Source organism: Engystomops pustulosus, chromosome 4 (genome assembly GCF_040894005.1).
Source record: "Engystomops pustulosus chromosome 4, aEngPut4.maternal, whole genome shotgun sequence".
Lineage (NCBI taxonomy): Eukaryota > Metazoa > Chordata > Amphibia > Anura > Leptodactylidae > Engystomops > Engystomops pustulosus.
Window position 1 is genome coordinate 218,446,669 of NC_092414.1, and position 22,825 is coordinate 218,469,493.

At 44.0% G+C, this 22,825-nt stretch overlaps 1 protein-coding gene across 2 annotated transcripts in view; it reads right to left on the reverse strand.

Annotated features, from left to right (window-relative positions):
* Window positions 1-829: 829 nt before the first annotated feature.
* Window positions 830-22,825, reverse strand: part of LOC140128357 (uncharacterized) — a 55,078-nt gene continuing 33,082 nt past the window's right edge. For both annotated transcript variants that reach the window (XM_072149995.1, XM_072149994.1), the window contains exons 7-16: window positions 21,452-21,754; window positions 14,688-14,861; window positions 10,706-10,866; window positions 10,511-10,563; window positions 8,746-8,978; window positions 8,350-8,639; window positions 3,655-3,780; window positions 2,809-2,953; window positions 2,676-2,726; window positions 830-1,659 (exon numbers count right to left, since the gene is read on the reverse strand). In XM_072149995.1, the coding sequence (XP_072006096.1) occupies window positions 1,313-1,659; window positions 2,676-2,726; window positions 2,809-2,953; window positions 3,655-3,780; window positions 8,350-8,639; window positions 8,746-8,978; window positions 10,511-10,563; window positions 10,706-10,866; window positions 14,688-14,861; window positions 21,452-21,754 (1,883 nt within the window). In that variant the 3' untranslated portion in view covers window positions 830-1,312. The remainder of the gene's footprint in view (window positions 1,660-2,675; window positions 2,727-2,808; window positions 2,954-3,654; window positions 3,781-8,349; window positions 8,640-8,745; window positions 8,979-10,510; window positions 10,564-10,705; window positions 10,867-14,687; window positions 14,862-21,451; window positions 21,755-22,825) is intronic.

Sequence of the window (22,825 nt, forward strand, 5' to 3'; positions counted from 1 at the left end):
AAGCTTTTAAGTGCATGTCATTCTGACAAGTGATGTAGATGTAATGTATGGTATGCATTTTTTTTCTTCAATGTGGAAAATCAATGTCATTTTTCTTGTGCACGCATGTTTTTACACTAGAGTGTAGGTCATGTGAAAATCTGTATAAAATGCATCATAATGCATAGGCCTGCAGGAAGAATGCATGTAAATCCACATCAAAAACACACTACAAATATCAGCAATCTGCACCAAAAAGGAACATAAAAATACAGATATTTCATCCAGATTTTCTGTATGACAGTCCGCAACATGTGCAGTAAGTCTAAGACCAAGAAACCAAAAAAAAAACAGATACAGAAACAATAAGTGATATCAGGCAAACTGGGTCAAAACCACAAGGGTGGCGAGGTACAAAATCGCAGCAAAAGCACAATAGAGATGACTGATAACTAGAGCTAAAATACATGTCTAAGAGGCACCAAATAAAGTCACATGTGAGTAAACGTGGAGTTTCTGGATGAAGCCGTAGCGGCTTATTGGTCCAGCTCCTGTGGCACACACCTAGCCCCCCACAGAGCATACACCTGGTGTTGTACTCAACTAGGAGAACTGCAGAACTAGAACCGGTGGACTTCATTCCAGTGTTATAACACATTAGTTGGTTCTTTTACAAATCATCTCTATATGATTATTATGTAAGTATTTTTTTTTCTCCCCATAAAAGGGGTGAAAGCTGAATTTACCTCCTGCCTCTTCTATGTGTAAATATTTTTTCTGAGAAACTTTCATTCCAAGGGCAGAATAAAACAAACACATGAAAAAAATACTTTATTGAAAGTCACATCCCTCTATCATCCTTTTTACATATTTAGTTGTTTTTATTCCGGAAACAATGTATTTTTGCGGCATACAAGGGCTTTTCGTCTGTGGGACATATTGCCACGTAGTGTACAATAAAGTAAGAAAGTAAAAAAAAATTCCAGTTGTGGTAGAGTATGGAATGAGATACACAATTAGGCTGTATACAGCATGTACCGTACCATTGCGGAATAGGGTGCATACGTTCCCATAACTTTCAGTGGGCCATGCATCCATCTATCTTGATGGAAGTATTGCCCATGGGGCTGTTCTCGAGGGGTAAAAGATAGAGCTGGCTCTATTCTCCCTTGTAATTATGGCGGTGCCTATTGAGAGGGGAGCGGTAAGCAGTGTCTGGGCTTTTTTATGAAATTGAAATGGAAATCACTTCGAGCTGTAACGTCTGACTACCCTGACAGGTCTACCCTGGCTGTGTCGCAGTTGTAAATGTTCTTTACTTTTATTATATCTTTTATAAGATGCAGCACTTAGAGGTACGAGACAATTTAGAAGATTCATGGGAGTCTGTAGGTTCTCCATTCTCCAGCTTCCTGATGATGGGTCGGTTGTGTTTCCTCAGACTCTGGAGGACTTCGTCTTTGTCCTCATGACCCCAGGCTCTTATATAGTCATAGAGTCTCCTCATCTGTTCTGGGTTGGTCCTTTGACAGAAAACTGTCTGATACTGTTCGTATGTTAACAGATTTAAACCCAGGAGATCATCCAGAACCGGGTCTATCACAGGGATCATACGGATCAGATCTGCTCGATGTTCATCCACAAAATGAACACTTTGCTCTGAGAGGAGATTACGGCCTCCTGTGATAAGGAATATGGATTATTGTCAAAGCCACCTGATAATAACTCCTCACAATCCACCGACACATCTAATACATAAAGGGAAACATTGACCACTCCCACTAAGGGCTTAACATCCCACCTACTTGACCACCCACCCAACCAACACCCACCTGACTCACTGAAATGTATTAAAATGAATACCTTATAATACAACCTATTGTATAATGTTCAATTTTATATGGAGAACATAGTTTTTATATTAAACTACCATATCTTATAGAACAACAGCCTTTCATAAAAATTACAACCAGGTTTTTAAAACTCTTGCCATGGGATGAAAAAGCTTTCATATGGTTTTATTGTTTAAATGAAATCTACCACTTTGAAATCCCCTATTTAAACCAAGCAGAGATCTTTGTCGCTACTTGCAAATTAGCTCCGGGCGCTTCTGTGCTCGTCACACAGGGCGCTCCTTCTGCTTTAAGTTATGCACGCCTCTTGTGTGCTGTGTAGTCTCCCATTCTGCAGTTCCCAAGAGCCGGCCATGTCAACTGGTTCTTGGGAACTCTCGCGCATGCATGCACGGCATCACTATCATACTGGCTGTGCGATAGAACCAGCTGCATCATATGGGTGACAAGCATGTGTTCTTGATAGTTGGGTGAAGTCACCGGCTCTTGAGAACTGTGGAATGGGAAGGAGTGGGTAGATTACACAGCACGCAGGAGGCGTGCATAACTAGAAGCAGAAGGAGCTCCGGACGAGCACCGGAGCGTGACATGGCCTAATATGCAACATTTTAAAGCAGATTTTTTTTTGCATAAACCATAAAGTTTTCTAGGTTTATCAAGATAAGATCTTGATTCTACAGGGTGTTAAGGTGGTTTAAATAGGGGGTTTCAAAGAGGAAGATTTACTTTAAGATTGGAAACTGGTTCTGTTTGTTCTTTCTTACCTCGGGAGATACATCTCTATCTAGATCTTGTAGTTTCCAGTCATAGATCGATATTCAATATATAAAAGTCAGTACCTACCTGGGAGAGCTGGGAGCTTTGACATTGGGTTTGGTAAATTTAGCATATCCTCTGAAAATACACACATACATAGAAATTTTATTTTTAGATCTACAACCAGTCGTATGGAGATTTTCCCATCACTTTGTTTTACCTGCAGACACCACAGATTTCCATATTGTAGAATCTACATCTTCTTGAAGTATAGACAAATTCACTTCAGACTCAGAGTTTCCCTTTATCCTGATTTCTGTGAAGGAATATATCTCCGAGGGGCAGTGGCTTTCGAACAGCAATGTCTACAAAACAAGCAAGTAACTTATAAAGTAGGGTATACAGATTTACATCAGCCAAACCAATCAGTGGGATTGATAAACTACTAATGCATAATATTCAGGGGTGCAACATCCGTGAGGTGAGTTGAGTCTCTTGCCTCAGACAGCACCACAATCCCTTGATCTAACTCCTAAATGTGTCAGTATGGGTGTGAGACACTGCATGGAGAACCCGTTTACCCATATAACCTGATATATTACTTTTGGATGAGACGGAGGGGGCACAATTGTATATAGCTCACCACAGGTTCCCCCCTGATAATGTGCATGGGGTCACTTGAGTTGAGGATCAGAGTAAGATTTCAGCATGCCTGATCCTTTTGTTCTAGGTAAGATAGAATTGTGTAGCGCTGCTTACAGTGACTTAGTTATTGCACCAGGGTGTTACCTAACTCTACAGATGTTACGTATCACATTTATCAAGGAGTAAGACCAGGCATGACAATCATCTCTACAGAAGCTCCTTCCTCTGTCCCCATAGTCAATCTTCATTTATATAGGACCATCATATTCTGCCGTACTTTATATATCATCACAACCAAAGTAAGAGATAACATAGCACTAAGACAGTCAGACGACACAATAGGATTAGGCTCCTGCTCGCAGCTTATATGAATATATGGCATAAACCCCCCAGAACCCTACAGTGTATATAGTAGACGTACCTCGGGATTTACACTTACAGCCACAGGTCCGCTGATTCGGTATATCTTATTGCTGTACACGGATGTTGTCTGATGCGGTTTATGAATTCTTTGGAATGAAAATCTTGACTCAGTTTGCTCTACCTCCTATAACATAACAAACAACACATTGGCCCTGTACACATTGCACCTATAGAATAATCTAATCTATGGGCATCCACAAAACGTTGATCAAGCTTTTCTATAAAGCATTTTCCATTCTTTTGGAGGTTTGTCTACAAAATTTTAGTGTAAAGCCTGGGAAAAAGGCAAGTTGTCCACTGGTGGGTGGAAGCCTCCAAAGTAGACGGAAAAGTAGGCAAAATAAGCAGGGGCACAGCCCTAGTGTAAAATGTAAAAATCATGTACGCAGGAGGTCTGTCACCTGGTGGCTCTAGGTATAGCTCTACAAACCAAGATCCTGGCAGCTGGTCTCGTTGTAGCAATTCTACACTCTGTTCCAGTTGACCAGGGGCGTGGGGATGAATGAGTAATGCTGACCTCAAAGGAAAGGAGCTCATAGAAAATTGGACCTTGAGTAGGAATCTTAATAACACTGACACGTTTCAGTATAGGACTTAGACCTCCAGGCTGATGGTGGTCGACTCTGTCCTTAAGGCTAAGCACCGTGCTTTGGTCTTATCCATGATCAATGGACATACACTCTAGTCACTCCAGTCTGAATACACTATATACCTGCTCAGACATGTCTTGCTCCAGGCTGGATACATTATATACACTCACCGGCCACTTTATTAGGTACACCATGCTAGTAACGGGTTGGACCCCCTTTTGCCTTCAGAACTGCCTCAATTCTTCGTGGCATAGATTCAACAAGGTGCTGGAAGCATTCCTCAGAGATTTTGGTCCATATTGACATGATGGCATCACACAGTTGCCGCAGATTTGTCGGCTGCACATCCATGATGCAAATCTCCCGTTCCACCACATCACAAAGATGCTCTATTGGATTGAGATCTGGTGACTGTGGAGGCCATTTGTGTCCAGTGACCTCATTGTCATGTTCAAGAAACCAGTCTGAGATGATTCCAGCTTTATGACATGGCGCATTATCCTGCTGAAAGTAGCCATCAGATGTTACAGGGTACATTGTGCTCATAAAGGGATGGACATGGTCAGCAACAATACTCAGGTAGGCTGTGGCGTTGCAACCATGCTCAATTGGTACCAAGGGGCCCAAAGAGTGCCAAGAAAATATTCCCCACACCATGACACCACCACCAGCCTGAACCGTTGATACAAGGCAGGATGGATCCATGCTTTCATGTTGTTGATGCCAAATTCTGACCCTACCATCCGAATGTCGCAGCAGAAATCGAGACTCATCAGACCAGGCAACGTTTTTCCAATCTTCTACTGTCCAATTTCGATGAGCTTGTGCAAATTGTACCCTCAGTTTCCTGTTCTTAGCTGAGTGGCACCCGGTGTGGTCTTCTGCTGCTGTAGCCCATCTGCCTCAAAGTTCGACGTATTGTGCGTTCAGAGATGCTCTTCTGCCTACCTTGGTTGTAACGGGTGGCGATTTGAGTCACTGTTGCCTTTCTATCAGCTCAAACCAGTCTGCCCATTCTCCACTGACCTCTGGCATCAACAAGGCATTTCCGCCCACAGAACTGCCGCTCACTGGATGTTTTTTCTTTTTCGGACCATTCTCTGTAAACCCTAGAGATGGTTGTGCGTGAAAATCCCAGTAGATCAGCAGTTTCTGAAATACTCAGACCAGCCCTTCTGGCACCAACAACCATGCCACGTTCAAAGGCACTCAAATCACCTTTCTTCCCCATACTGATGCTCGGTTTGAACTGCAGGAGATTGTCTTGACCATGTCTACATGCCTAAATGCACTGAGTTGCCGCCATGTGATTGGCTGATTAGAAATTAAGTGTTAACGAGCAGTTGGACAAGTGTACCTAATAAAGTGGCCGTTGAGTGTACCTGCTCAGTGATGTCCTCCTCCAAGCTGGATACACTATATACCTGCTCAGTGATGTCCTCCTACAGGCTGGATACACTATATACCTGCTCAGTGATGTCCTCCTACAGGCTGGATACACTATATGCCTGCTCAGTTATGTCCTCCTACAGGCTGGATACACTATATACCTGCTCAGTGAGGTCCTCCTACAGGCTGGATACACTATATACCTGCTCAGTGATGTCCTCCTACAGGCTGGATACACTATATACCTGCTCAGCAATGTTCTCCTCCAAGCTGGATACACTACATAACTGCTCAGTGATGTCCTCCTACAGACTGGATACACTACATACCTGCTCAGCAATGTTCTTCTCCTAGTTGGATACACTATATACCTGCTCAGTGATGTCCTGCAGGCTGGATACATTATATACCTGCTCAGTGATGTCCTGCAGGCTGGATACACTATATACCTGCTCAGTGATGTCCTGCAGTCTGAATACACTATATACCTGCTGTGATGTCCTGCAGGCTGGATACACTATATACCTGCTAAGTGATGTCCTCCTCCAAGCTGGATACACTATAAACCTGCTCAGTGATGTCCTGCAGACTGGATACACTATATACCTGCTCAGTGATGTCCCTTCAGGCTAGATACACTACCCACTCGAGTCATCAAGATTCTGAGTCAAGGTCCAAGTTTTTAAGAGCGCCATTCCTCTATATATGTTTTCCTTTCAGGTCAGCATTATGTTCTACATAATGTTAGAGAGTTTTTATGGGAGCATAAGTGATTTGAGAGGTTTTATTACAACACGCTTTGTGGTTTAATATTAAAGTTGTGATCAATAGATTAAGTGACATTAATTATATTGGGGAGTCCAGTGGGTTTTGCACATCAACAGACTCCAATCTTTCCTTCCTTTATAAGAAGACTGAACACAAGAGTAGATCATGAATGCTTTCCCAAAACCTTATACCAGATTATAGTACAAATATAATACAATAGGAATGATGTAATACCAGTGTCAGGCACCAGGGACCCACTGGACCACCACGAAAGATGACATAAGACGACACCTGGGAGCGGAGTCTGAGTGGTACCTGGTTTTCACAGGAGCCCGCCGCAGAGTAGGTTGGACTTGCTGCAGCGTGGTACCACCAGGTCGCGCCACAGGTGCAACTTTGTCCGCGCTGGTGACCAAGGCGTAGTACATAGTCATAAGGCAAAACCGTGGTCAGGAACAGGCAGGAGGTCGAGACAAGCAGCACAGGATCAGAGTCGGGGACGTAGCGGTAAGTCAGGACAGACAGCACAAAAGCAAAGTCAGGACCAGAATCGAGGTCACAACGGGAAATGAGAGCAAGGAACACAGCTTTCTCTCAGGCATAGAGGTGCAAATATCCGTCAGGGGGCAGAGGAAGAGGCAGTTCATTTACTAGGGTAGGCGCCAAGCCAGCACATGTGTGCACTAGGGAGCGGGATTGCACGCGCCGGAGCACAGGAGATACCCCTGGAGCCGGGAGAGGGGAGAGATACTGCGGCTGGGCTGCAGAGACATGGGGCACACGGGTCCACCTGTGACCCGAGACTACTTAGCAGCAGCATCAAGTTCCTGCGTCTCCTCCTGCTACTCCGGTTTCCCTGCTTCCTGCAGTATCTAGGCTGAGACTCTCTAAACCTTCCAAGTATGATGGAGATCACAGGGTGTGCAGGGGCATTATCGCCTTTTGCTCCTTGCAAATTGAAATTATGATGACATATTTTGTCACAGAACGGTCTAAAGTGGCTGCTGAGTAGTCATCAATTGCTGCAACATGGCGGTGACTACTGGGACTGCTGGGCCACAATGGTGGTAGGATCAGCAAGGCCAGGTAGTGGAACCTTGACAGGATCCATGTCCGGATCTTACTGTCAGGCACCCGAGCTAGTGGACCCACTAGACCACCGCGGACGATGACGTAAGCCGACACATGGGAGCGGAGTCTAATTGGTACCTGGTTTTCACCTGAGCCCGCGGCATAGTGAGATGGACTTTCTGTGGCATGTTACCACCAGGTTGCTTCACAGGCGCGACTATGTCCACAATGGCAGCCAAAGTGTAGGAGAGAATCTTAAGGCAAACGGTGGTCGGGGACAGGCAAGAGGTCGAGACAGGCAGCACAGGATCAGAGTCGGGGACGTAGCAGTAGGTCGAGACAGGCAGCACAGGAGCAAAGTTAGAAATGGTATTGAGGTCACCACGGGAAATCAGGATAAACGCACAAGGCAAGGAACACAGCTTTCTCTCAGGCATAGAAGCACAAAGACAGAGGTAGAGGCAGTCCATTTATTAGGGCAGGCGGCCAGCAGCACCAATTGTACACACACTAAAAAGCGGGGACATGCTTGCCGCAGCGCAGGAGACGCCACTGGAGCCAGGAGAGGTGAGAGACGCTGCGTCCAGGCTGCAGGGACATGAAGGGGCACACGGGTGCGTCTGTGACCCGTGACAACCAGCACAAGTAATAATATGAGATCATGTGCAGTGTTATAATATTATGTCATGTTTAGTAACAGAATGAAATATAAACTGGTTCTCATATGAAATATAATAAGTAAAACTATATCCGTTCATTTTTTTTTAAAAAATTGATATGCTCCGCCCACAATCTTAAACAAATGGCTCCATTCAATGTGGTTCTGAATCATTAGTTCAAGGCAAGGGAAGACCATGAATAATTGGATTAGATACCTTCTCCACGGTGCGGATCCTTGGCAGTAGATACAGGTGGAGAATGAAGCGTTGTATAAGATCGTCCCGGGTAATTGTATTACAGAATAACAGAACCATCCCGTGATAAGGAATGAGCTTTATTAATTCTTCTTTTAAAAGGGTTAAAGGATATAATATCACCCCAATACAGGAGAAGGAGGGGTTATCCAGCACAGCGTACATGGCTTCTGTTCTGGAAGGGGCTTCCAATACCACATTATCGTCCTTGTAATGGAAACATCGAATCAGAGATTCATTTCCTTGAAAACCTGCAAAAAAATTATGCAAATAAAATGTGTTAAGACAAAAATGATTTAGAATTTCTATAAATGCTGCATAAATATTTTTGATAATGAAAATCTTACTGTAAATTACCTCCAATACACAGACAATGAGGTAGGTAGACGGTGGCCACTATGTTAGGTTGTAATCTGGATTTTATGTTGAAGAGAGGACCAATAATCTCATATCCACCATGTAGAGTCTGTAGGACCTCACTGTAGTTACTCCATGAATCCACCTCATACTCAATGGTCACAGGTTGTGTAACCCGGAACTGGATCCCGGATTGTGAGCAGCGGAACAGTCCTGGAGAGGTCAGTGATAGACTGAAAACAGAATGTTATGGTTAATTTACACTTTAATAGGAGCAAAACATGTTCTGAAATGAGTCTGTGGGAGAGAAATGACAGGATGTAAGTATGAAGAACCTTCCAAAAACAAGGAAGAGAGGACGTTGCTCCTCACAGAAGGCTAGTGCTGAGCAGACCAGGACTGCAAAGTATGATATGTGCCAAACTTTGAGGTTTGGGTCTGTGATCATGGAATAAACCCTCAGTCAGATGTCTGGGTTCGGCTGCCCAATAAAACCCAGGATCGGAGCTGGAACAATTTGCAGGTGTTTTCTCTTTGAATGAGCTCCTCAGCACCATTTCTATCATTGTGGCGGACTTCATCAACTTTTTTGATAAAGGAAACAAATAGATCAGAAAAATCCCCACTGGGATCTGCTCATAAAAGACGCCTATCTGAAGAACCCAAGTAAAGTTCATACAGGTGTCTCGAAATGTAACCATAAAAGTATTTATGCTGCCCAGTTATCAATAATGGATGAAAATATTTCTCCTCCAATGCTGGAAGAGAGGTTTATAAAATGAAGCACATGTTCAGTTTTGATTCCTCCTGCCATCCATGTAGAGGACCCTTGTCTTTGGTTCCTGCCATCTATGTAGAGGACCCTCATCTTTGGTTCCTGCCATCTACGTAGAGGACCCTCGTCTTTGGTTCCTGCCATCTATGTAGAGGACCCTTGTCCTTGGTTCCTGCCATCCATGTAGAGGACCCTTGTCCTCAGTTCCTGCCATCCATGAAGAGGACCCTTGTCCTCAGTTCCTGCCATCCATGAAGAGGACCCTTGTCCTCAGTTCCTACCATCCATGAAGAGGACCCTTGTCTTTGGTTCCTGCCATCCATGAAGAGGACCCTTGTCCTCAGTTCCTGCCATCCATGAAGAGGACCCTTGTCTTTGGTTCCTGCCATCCATGAAGAGGACCCTTGTCTTTGGTTCCTGCCTTCCATGAAGAGGACCCTTGTCTTTGGTTCCTGCCATCCATGAAGAGGACCCTTGTCCTCAGTTCCTGCCATCCATGAAGAGAACCCTTGTCCTCAGTTCCTGCCATCCATGAAGAGGACCCTTATCTTTGGTTCCTGCCATCCATGAAGAGGACCCTTGTCTTTGGTTCCTGCCTTCCATGTTGAGGATTTTTGCCCTTGGTACATGGACATTCTTTTCCTCTACCCTACAAAACTGCCAGCTATATGTAGACCTGTAGTTATGGCACAGATAGCCATGGAGTCGGGGAGAGAGCCAGAGATAGCGATGTACTCTTCAATTTCTGATGTTCCTTTATTATTAAGTAGAGAGTCAGGATGAATACTCGACCTGTAGCTCCATCACTTAGCAGCTGGACCCCCATGATCAGATTGTTATCCTCTATCCTGTGGATAGGGACTTATAATAAAACAAGGCACAACCAACATACACAACACTGTCTTTATATGGATGTGCTATATGTCACTCAAATATGGCGGCTCCTGAACAACATGACTTGTGTTATAACATTCATGGAAATGGTCCTACCTGTATGTGCCGCCAGTCATAGAGGGGGTTACAACTTGCACCGGTTCCTGTGCCTGAAGAAAAAAATGCATAAATTGGTTAAAAGCTTAAATTTTGAGCCTGTAGACTGGGATGGGAAAGTTGTGATATTAAAATGGATATTTTGAGGACAGATGACCCCATAATGTTTGTCACATAAAGTACAAATAATATTACCATGTTACACAGGTTACAGTCCATCTCATTAATGATGGGCCTCTCAGAGGACCTCTCAGACTCTTCAGCTTGATGAGTGTTGACCTTGGGTGTCGAGTAGACCATGGGCACCTCCTCACATATTACTTGATTGATGTTGGCCATGTTGGAGTATAGATTTTCTGAATTAACCCAGAGAGAAAGGGAAAGTTGGATGAGATGGTTTTTTGGTCCTCTTTAGGGAGTATAGCCCGGGACCCATGTACAGCGAGTCCCTGATGGTAATGTTGTCCAGGACCAGCACAGAGCCAAATGTAAAAAATGTTTGAGACAAGTGACTGGTAGAGAGTAGTGATCCAAATACTATAACTGATCCAAAAGAATGTATGGATATACAATGTACAAAGTGCAGGGCATCCTGACCTCACCCTCAGCTAAGAAAATCCTTGTTCCAACTCCCCAACACACATTTCGTTAAGGTCTCCTCAGGACTTTATGGACTGATGTCTACATCCAATAGTTGGCCCTGTTCTCTGTATTTACAATTTAGACTTGTCCCTAAACTTGGATACAATGGGGCAGATTTATCAGAAGTCAGAATGTTCTTAGTTGCCCATGGCTCCCCTTTAAAATGAAAGCTGAGGGGTCAGACCAAGACTTTTTTTTGTGCACAACCTATTGTTTGTTTGAGACATTTTTTATGCATTACTTTTTAAATGAGATATATAATAAATTACAGTATCTCTTATTGAACTCATGTTTTGTTCATTTTTTGGGGAGGCTCATCTCTCTTATGGTGAATGATAGAGAGTATTGATGAGTAAACCTGAAGTGCACACGTCAGGTCGGTACCGAATTTCACAGTTTTGGCAGCTACAAACCCGGTGTAACAGCCCAGAGTATGCCCCCAGCCCAGACTATACCCCAGGGTATAAAGTGGCCTAGGCCAGAGTATACCCCCAAGGTCAGAGTATACCCCCCGAGGCCAGAGTATATCCCCATCAATAGCATTGTGATACACACAAGAATTGTTTAATTTATCTACATTTTATTTGAGATTCAGCACAGGTAAGTTATAGCCTTCCAGCCCCTGTAGTATATAGCCAGCCTGCCCTCCCTGCAGTATATATATAGCCCCCTGTAGTATATAGCCACGAGCCCCCTGTAGTATATAGCCTGCCAGCCCACTGTAGTTTATAACCTGCCAGCCCCCTGTAGTATATAGCCTGCCAGCCCCCCTGTAGTATATAGCCTGCCAGCCCCCTGTAGTATATAGACTGCCAGCTCCTGCAGTATATAGCCTGCCAGCCTCTTTAGTATATAGCCTGCCAGCCCCTGTAGTATATAGCCTGCCAGCCCCTGTAATATATAGCCTGCCAGCCCCAGTGGTAATATAACCTGCCAGTCCCCTGTAATATATAGCCTGCTAGCCCCTGTAGTATATAGCCTGCCAGCCCCTGTAATATATAGCCTGCCAGCCCCAGTGGTAATATAACCTGCCAGTCCCCTGTAATATATAGCCTGCTAGCCCCTGTAGTATATAGCCTGCCAGCCCCTGTAATATATAACCTGCCAGTTCCCTGTAGTATATAGCCTGCTAGCCCCTGTAGTATATAGCCTGCCAGCCCCTGTAGTATATAACCTGCCAGCCCCCAGTATGGCCAGCACATAAAAAATAAACAGAGTACTCACCATTCTGACTCCCCGGGCAGCTCCTCTTCTATCTTCAGGTGCGTGGGCGCCGGCTCAGATGACAGCAGTGGACCTGAAAATAGAAGAGGAGCAGCCTGGGCCTTCGGAATGGTGAGTAGTCAGTTTAATTTTTTTTGTATACCCGAGTGTAAGCCGAGTGGAAAGTTTTCAGCAGAAAAATTGTGCTGGAAAACTCGGCTCATGCTCGAGTATACACGGTAAGTGAGAAACCTAAGTATTTCTGCACACATCACTGTCCATCATCCCCACATGGAGGTTTTCTGATGCAGTTTTGTAGCCGGTGAAGATCTTACTGGGTGAGAAGATATCATGGAGATGCTGCTGCTCCTCTTATTTTTTCTCCACTCCTGATTTGGACATCAAAACTGCTTAACCCCCCCCGCCCCCCATTCTTATCTCGGCAGTCACATTGTCATATACAGACATTGCTACAATGACATTTTGTTTAAAGAATGCAAAGATAATTTCTCATAAATGTCACCATTTTGTCTCATAGAAAAAGATATTTGTCCTTGGTAACAACTGTTTACGGATATGTGGTGTAAACATGATGTTCACCTGTCCTGACGCGTTCCCCAAAAGTGCATTGTCCGTCCAGAACGGCGACAATTACACCGCGTTTGCGTAAATGCAACGTCAAAGGGATGTTAGTCTACGCTCACACATTTATTTACATAGTGTTAACATTGCACTGATTTAAACAGTTTACATGAACATAATGGGGCTTATTTACCAAGTGTCCGCAACAGCACTTTCTTTGGATTTTTCGTGAATTGCTCTGCTGTGATAGGTATTTAACTGGGGATTGTGTCACATGCTATCAGATTGTGGCGCAGCTGTGGCTTCCATGCGACACAAATTGTGAGGTGTGGCGTCGGATGATCCAACGGATTCGGATTGCGCGCAGGATTTAACTTTAAAATTATGTCGCAATACAATGCACTTACATGCACCAGGAAGAAGAAGGTGAACTCCGAGGACCTGAGCGGGGAAGCGACACATGCAGGATATCAGGCGCAGGATCTTAGTGACTCCCCGCACAGCGCATTATACACGGACAATGCACTTACATGCACCAGGAAGAAGAAGGTGAACTCCGGGGACCTGAGCGGGGAAGCGACACATGCAGGATATCAGGTGCAGGATCTTAGTGACTCCCCGCACAGCACATTATACACGGACAATGCACTTACATGCACCAGGAAGAAGAAGGTGAACTCCGGGGACCTGAGCAGGGAAGCGACACATGCAGGATATCGGGCGCACGATCTTAGTGACTCCCGCACAGCGCATTATACACGGACAATGCACTTACATGCACCAGGAAGAAGAAGGTGAACTCCTGGGACCTGAGCGGGGAAGCGACACATGCAGGATATCAGGTGCAGGATCTTAGTGACTCCCCGCACAGCACATTATACACGGACAATGCACTTACATGCACCAGGAAGAAGAAGGTGAACTCCGGGGACCTGAGCAGGGAAGCGACACATGCAGGATATCGGGCGCACGATCTTAGTGACTCCCGCACAGCGCATTATACACGGACAATGCACTTACATGCACCAGGAAGAAAAGGTGAACTCCAGGGACCTGAGCGGGGAAGCGACACATGCAGGATATCGGGCGCACGATCTTAGTGACTCCCCGCACAGCGCATTATACACGGACAATGCACTTACATGCACCAGGAAGAAGAAGGTGAACTCCGGGGACCTGAGCGGGGAAGCGACACATGCAGGATATCGGGTGCAGGATCTTAGTGACTCCCCGCACAGCGCATTATACACGGACAATGCACTTACATGCACCAGGAAGAAGAAGGTGAACTCCAGGGACCTGAGCGGGGAAGTGACACATGCAGGATATCGGGCGCAGGATCTTAGTGACCCCCTGCACAGCGCATTATACACGGACAATGCACTTACATGCACCAGGAAGAAGAAGGTGAACTCCAGGGACCTGAGCGGGGAAGTGACACATGCAGGATATCGGGGGCACGATCTTAGTGACTCCCTGCACAGCACATTATACACGGACAATGCACTTACATGCACCAGGAAGGAGAAGGTGAACTCCGGGGACCTGAGCGGGGAAGCGACACATGCAGGATATCGGACGCACAATCTAAGTGAATTGAGATCTCAGTGCATTATTGTCGGACAACGCACTTTCATTGAATTCCTCTGGACGGGTATGCAAATGTGCCCCTTGGTATGTGGATGTCCTGTACACATACAGAAGAAGGTCTGATCCCTAGAAGTTATATCAGATTATGGTTCATACTAACCATATATTGTCTGGTCTTCAATGGTTTCTTTGTTATATTTTTTGAGCCCATCGGATAATGTTTTCTTTTTCATATAGCTTTCTTTTAGTTTTCTTCCAATGTCACCCATTTCTCTTATCTTCATCGGGGATCTTGCAGTCTGAAGCTCATACACAGCCTCTTGAACTTGAGTAACTTATGAGGGAAAAAAGACCAAGCTTTATTACTTTTTGGAAATTGTTCTATCTTTCTAATTGTATTATGAAATACATTGAGTAAAGTTATCTGCTTTATAATACTAAATCAGCTTCCTACCAGATTGGAGTGCATTTTTTTTTATTTATTATGTAGTCTTAAAGGGATTGTTCCCTTTAAGTACATTCCAGCAAATGATTGATATTGTTTGTGCAATGAAAAGTGATACAATTTTCCAATATCATTTCTGTATCAATCTTTCATGGTTTACTAGATCTCTGCTTGCTGTCTTTGTGCTATTATGCAACAGGAAGCCTCATCATTTACTTCCTGTAGATAAAAACCGGTCCATGGTCATGTGATGTCACACAGGTGCACGTCTCGTTATAACACACAGCTGTGATGACTCTCTGTGATATAACAAGCCGTGCACCTGTGTGACATCACATGACCATGGATGCTTGCATTCTTTCTATGCTTAGTATAATATTCTCTGCTAAGTATAATATTCTGACAAGTATGAGACTGCAATTATACATTGAATGGATATAACATCAAACTCTCTTCTTCTCTTCTACAGGTATGTATCTCTCACTTATCTACTCTGTCTTTTAATCCAGTCTCACTCTCTGCAATGGTATATATCTGCTAATTGCCCTAGTATTACATGTGTCTGTTTCTTTCTGTAACATTTGACCCTTTTCTGTCCTACCTGATTTAATGTTCATCTCTGCCCCTCAATGAGTTTGTTTTTCTCTGTTTAGAACTTGATCCACATGTGTTAATTCTTTTAGATTAATTATTTTATGAGCTAAATGAGGGTCTGGTCTCTTGTCTTCTCTGGGTATAAATTTAGTTATAGTAGTGGATGCTTGCATTCTTTGTTTGCTTAGCATAACATTCTGCTAAGTATAATATTCTGACAAGTATGATACTGCAGTTATACATTGCAGTATAATATTCTGACAAGTATGAGACTGCAGTTATACATTACAGTATGATATTCTGACAAGTATGAGACTGCAGTTATACATTGCAGTATAATATTCTGACAAGTATGAGAATGCAGTTATACATTGCAGTATAATATTCTGACAAGTATGAGACTGCAGTTATACATTGCAGTATAATATTCTGACAAGTATGAGACTGCAGTTATACATTGCAGTATAATATTCTGACAAGTATGAGACTGCAGTTATACATTGCAGTATAGTATTCTGACAAGTATGAGACAGCAGTTATACATTGCAGTATAATATTCTGACAAGTATGAGACTGCAGTTATACATTGCAGTATAGTATTCTGACAAGTATGAGACTGCAGTTATACATTGCAGTATAATATTCTGACAAGTATGAGACTGCAGTTATACATTGCAGTTAGACAGGGCAGGAGACAGGTTAGATAGCAGAGTAAAATGAACAATTATGTTTGTTTAAAAATGTTTTCCATTTTCTCTCTCTTTGCTACGGTTGTTTTACTTGCCTACCGTCCATCTATTCCGCCAGTACCAACTATCCATATCAATGCCTCCCGTCTTCACCCACCTTTCTACACCACTCACACACTCTCTACGTTATGTAACCAGACTAACTTATCACAGTGTACTGCTGTGAAGCAAGAAATAACTTCTTGTAAATCTCTAAAGCATCTTTGGTCTCTTCTCTTTCGCCTTCTGCTTGCTGCAGGGGAAATCTCTCCTAAGCCAGGGCCACCTTCTGCTTATTTTAACCCTTCACACAGAAACCCTGCTAACCTTATAAAGATTCAGTGTATCCCCACTTTTCCTCCTCCACCCGTAATCTCTTTTAAATGTGCCCTATGGAACGCCTGCTCTGTGTGTAATGAACTAGAATCCAGTAGGATGACTCCGCCTTGGTTGTGGCATTAGCTTATGGCGGCTTACACTTTTCTTACTGTTCCAGACCTGAGAATAGGCAGGGAGGTGGGGGTAGGCATATTCCTCTCTCCATGATGCACTTTCCAGGTCTTTCCTCCTCAACCCTCTCTTACTTTCCCATCTTTTGAGGTTCACACCCTCAGTTCCTTGACCACTTTGCCTCTTGTCTACCTCACTTTCTATCCTGTGACATTCCAACCATCATCATGGGAGACTTTAACATCCCTGTTAACACTCCCATTTCCCCTCTTGCCTCTCAGCTCTTAGCACTCACTAGTTTTCTAGGTCTGTCTTCAATATCTAATTTTACCAATTCTTCATTTCCACTTTCAGATCAAAACCTCCTATCTTTTACATTCAATAATCCTTCTCATTCTCAGAATCCTTCCACCCATTGTTCATACCGGAACCCACATGCAATAGATACTCACCAACTCACAGAAACCTTACAGTCTGCACTGTCCCCCATATCCTCTTTCACCTGTCCAGACCTGGCTACTAACCACTATAATCATACAGAAGCGTGCTAGATGGGATGGCACCACTCACTATCCGAAATTTTCAACACAGACGCAGGCAACATTGGCACACCAAAAAAACTGTTTCCTTCGGCAGTGCTCCAGGATTGCCAAACACGTGTGGAGAAAATCGCGCACATCTGAAGACTTTTTAAACTTCTGCCCTTCACCTGGCTAAACAGGTCTATTTTACTAATCTTATTTCCTCTCTCTAGCAACCTCAAAAGGCTCTTTAATACTCTTCACTCCTTACTAACACCAAAGAAGCAGCCACCTGGCCCCTACTTTAAGGATAAAAGTTATTGCATTTGTATGGAAATAATTGCTCAATCCTCTCACCCCACTAATCCCCTTCCCTCTTGTTCCTTACCTTGTTCACTCTCTTCCTTTGAGCCGGTCACAGAGGAAGAAGTGTCTAGGCTCCTCTCCTCTGCTCGCCCCACTACCTGCATCAGTGACCCCATCCTCTCGCATCTCGTACAGTCTCTCTCCCCAGCAGTCACTTCTCACCTCACTAACATCTTCAATCTCTCTCTCTCTTCTGGTGTCGTCCCCTCTTCTTTGAAGCATGCTGTTGTTACCCCATTACTAAAGAAACCTGGATCCATCCAGTGCTACTAACTACCGACCAGTTTCTAACCTCCCTTTCATCTCCAAACTCCTGGAACGCTTGGTCTATTCTCGACTGTTCTGTTTTCTCTCAGCTAACTCCCTTGACCCCCTACAATCTGGTTTCCGCTCTATGCATTCCACTGAAATTGCCCTTTCTAAAGTCTCTAATGATCTCCTCACTGCAAAATCCAAAGGTGACTATTCCATCCTCATCCTTCTGGATCTATCAGCAGCGTCTGATACTGTGGATCACCAGCTCTTCCTCAGGATGCTTTGCTTCATTGGCCTAAAGGACACTGCACTCTCTTGGTTTTCTCCCAATCCCTCTGACCGCACTTTCAGTGTCTCCTTTTCTGGATCTTTCTCTTCTCATCTTCCTCTCAGTGTTGGGGTTCCTCAGGGCTCAGTCCTAGGTCCTCTTCTCTTCTCTCTCTATACTGCCCCCATTGGACAAACCATCAGCAGATTTGGTTTCCAGTATCATCTTTATGCTGATGACACCCAGCTATATACTTCTGCACGTAACATCACCCCTGCCTTACTCCAGAACACTAGTGACTGTCTCTCTGCTGTCTCTAACATCAATGCCTCTCTCTACCTAAAGCTTAATCTTTCTAAGACAGAACTTCTTATCTTTCCACCCTGTACTAACTTACCTAACCCTGACCTCTCCATCTCGGTCTGTGGAATCACTATAGCACCGGGGCACAGGCCGCTGTCTTGGGGTTATGCTGGACTCTGACCTCTTCTTTTTACCATATATTCAATCTCTTGCTCACTCTCGCCAGATGCATCTCAGAAACATCTCCAGAATCCGACCGTTTCTGTCAATTGAAATTTCTAAAATGCTAATGGTTGAGCCGATTCACTCTCGACAAGATTACTGTATCTCCCTACTAATCGGTCTTCCACTCGTTAAACTCTCTCCTCTTCAATATATTCTTCATGCAGCAGCCAGGCTCGTATTTCAGACCAAACGCTACACGGATGCCTCCAGTCTGTGCCAATCACAGCACTGGCTGACCGTCTCCTTCCATATTCACTTCAAAATAATAACCCTCATCCACAAAGCTCTGAATAATGCTGCACCTGCCTATCTCTCTTCTCTCATTTCAGTCTATCGCCCTTCCCGTACTCTTCGATCTGCCAATGACATTAGATTAATCTCTTCCTTAATTCGAACCTCTCATGCACGTCTCCAGGACTTCTCCCAAGTTGCACCAATTCTCTGGAATGCCCTTCCCCGGACTCTCAGACTAATACCCACCCTCCAAAGCTTCAAACCTGCTCTTAAAACCCATCTCTTTAGTAAGAGCCATCACACTCGCTAACTGCATGAAATATCAACTCTGTTTATTAATCCATCCTATGTCCTATCTCCCATCTGTTATCTGGCAAACACCAGATATATACCAAGCTCCAGACTTCTCTGCAGTCCCATTCACCTTGGACCATGTATGTAATATGCAGATGATGACTGATTCAAGTAGCAGAATTTTTATTTATTACATTATTTATTAAATTATTTTATATTGTTCCCTTACCTCCTTACCTCTTGCGTCCCCTTCATCCTCATAGACTGTAAGCTCTTGTGATCAGTGCCCTGACTCGTATTGTTGCATTTGAATGTTTGCACTTGTAATGTAATATTATATGTGTATATGTCCCCTATGATTTGCAAAGCTCGGAATTTAATGGCAATATATAAATAAAGATTATTATTATTATTATTATGGACCAGTGTTTATCTACAAGAAGTTAATGATGAAGCGTCCTGTAACTGCTTGGTGTCTATACTTGCAGGTACTATGCTGCACCCAATATGTAGGGAACAAACTGGTTGGTTACAAAGAATGTGGTCAAAATATGTACAAATAAACTTATATCCCTCAATGACAAATGTAAATAAGTGCAGAGGGATGTAAAAACTATAGCAAGTGAAAGTACAGTTGAGCAAAAGGAAAGGTCGGAGAGTAAGTTTGCTCAGAATAACATTATAGAGTTGTAGTCGGGACTCAAACAAATTCGGCTTTAAGAACGAGCCAGCAAATCACGGGATGTAATTCATATTGGACATTCACTGGATATGTACATGGGAGGGGCCTATATAGGGGGGACTGTATGTAATAAACTGGGTTGGAGCTAATATATAGGGCAGGATTTTAATGAAACGTGGGGTGGGGCTGTATATAAATAAACCGGGGGGAAATCTGCATGTGCAGGGCTGCAATTCTGGGTCATCAGTGGGCTTGAGGCTGATGGGCCCCTATGCAAAATCTGTGCACGGCCCATTATTATAATGTACAGTTTACATTACTAGTCTTCCCATATGGGAAAGTGACCCATGATGGGCCCCCTAAGCCTTTTGGGCCAGGTTGCGTTCGCACCCTCTGCACCCCCCCCCCCCAAGTTACACCCCTGTGGGTTACTAACCTATATGGGGGCACTTGTGAAGCCTAATGTCTGGTACAGACAAACCCCCCTTTATCACTAGGCAGTTTCAGTATATCCGTTGTTATCCTAGATCACTTGTCTTGCCAAACTGAATCACATGACAAACTTTCCACTATTCTGAAATATCGAACTGGGATGCATATATGGGCCGCAGATGACACATAAATCAGCCTTGGTGGCAGAAACATTTTCAAAAGAGCAACACTTCCCATCATATTAAAAAGTTAGACTCACCATTACTGAGGAGCATGTTGTCTGGGCAGAGGAGAAGTGATTTACAGTTCATTTTAATGATGAAAGAATGTTTAATATATTTGGATCTGATGGAAAACATGTTTGTTGACAAAATCAGGAAAGACTGAACCCAAATTGTGTAAATAAGTCAGTGACTGGTGGTGGAGGAAGTGTCAGGGTTTGGGGAATGTTTTCTGCAGGAGGAGTTGAACCACTCATACAGATACATGGCAGAGGGATACAAGTATCAGAACCTTCTACGAAAACACGCGGCTCCTTCCTTGTGTTCATCAATCAGCCAGCAATGGTGGACAATTCCTCCTGTCACACAGCAAAATGGGTAAAGTAGTTCCTTGAAGGAGAAAACTCTGAAACAATGAATAGGCCACAGTCCTGATCTAAACCCAAAATAGAACCACTGGAAAATCCTTGGTAACAAAGTTATGGCCAAGACGCCCACAAGTCACAGAACTGTGGAAGGAAGAAGAGCAGAGCCGATCCCAGTCGAGCCGTGTGAGAGACTAGTGATGTCCTGTGGCCGGGGCAGGAGTCCTGTGTACTCCCTACTGACTGGTGACTGCTGGGACCTGCAGGAAATGTCATTCTAACCTTTCTCTGGGCTCCAGTTATTGCTGTTCTCTAATTATCATCATCACGTTTTTTGAAAAATAACGTTTTTATGTTAAAACTTTTGGTGATTTGGTAAAACTTTGTTCTATTGACCTGCTGACCCCTTACAAAAAAAATCATAAAATGTTGATCAGTGGAGACTACATTATTTCGGGAAAAGTCATATACATACACATAGAGAAGAAGTCATAAGTTTGTTTTGTAAAGTGAATCAATTGAATATTAGATTCAGACTTACGGCCGAAAGACTTTAGATCCTCCATCATTTTGCAGTTTTCCTCTATTTCCAATTCTACAATTGTGTCTTCATTATATTTTCTGAGAATGTGATAAGCCAAATACTTCTCGATATCCTCCCAGTTGCTGATTATTCCACACAGTTCTCTCCTCTTCTCCTGGGACGTTCTCTTCCGCATCATCATCACCTTGTATTGTTCTCGAGTAAGTAGATTATGGTCCAGGAGTTCTCGTAGAACTGCATCTAATTTTAATATCATTTCAATAACATCTGATCGATGATCATCTATAAACTTGACCTTTTCTGTAGAGTGAAGGTCGGAGAAAAACACAACATCACTACATGTCTGGGGATGGGTCTATTTTATTTTACTGAATTCTGAGTTTCCTGATGAAAAATACTTATTGTAAAAGATCCCCAGTTATTACACGCAGGTAGTAGGGTCTCATTAGGTTTAGATTTTTTCTGTTTTATTATATTTGTTTATCCTGATGCCATAAGTTGGACTCTACACTCCACCGAGCATCAGCCTGATGAAGAGACCCATGTGCTCTAGAATTGGTCATTAAGATCCTTAGTAGAGATGAGCGAGCACTAAAATGCTCGAGTGCTCGTTATTCGAGACGAACTTTTCCAGATGCTCGAGTGCTCGTCTCGAATAACGAGCCCCATTGAAGTCAATGGGAGACTCGAGCATTTTTCAAAGGGACCATGGTTCGGGAATAAAATGTGTTAATTAATTGAAAAAGAATGTCTTCTGATAAGTTAGCAGATGTATGCAAACATCTGCAATCTATTCTTCACTGTTCCGCGCGTATATTATCTCCCGACAAGTTAACAGATGTGAAGAACAGTGAAGAATAGAATAAAAACAGTGAACACAGGATCATTTAAGTGAAAAACACAGTGAAGAATAGATTGCAGATGTTCTGCACATCTGCTTACTTGTCGGGAGATACGCTGTCCCGGGATCCGCTGCTCTTCTTCCACTGAAGTCTCCCCGATGTCTCCGTGCCCCTCGATGTCTCCGTGCCCCTCGATGTCTCCGTGCCCCTCGATGTCTCCGTGCCCCTCGATGTCTCCGTGCCCCTCGATGTCTCCGTGCCCCTCGATGTCTCCGTGCCCCTCGATGTCTCCGTGCCCCTCGATGTCTCCCCGTGCCCCTCGATGTCTCCGTGCCCCTCGATGTCTCCGTGCCCCTCGATGTCTCCGTGCCCCTCGATGTCTCCGTGCCCCTCGATGTCTCCGTGCCCCTCGATGTCTCCGTGCCCCTCGATGTCTCCGTGCCCCTCGATGTCTCCCCGTGCCCCTCGATGTCTCCGTGCTGCCGCTGCCCCATGTCTCTGTCCTGCTCACCGTGTTCTTCAATGTGTT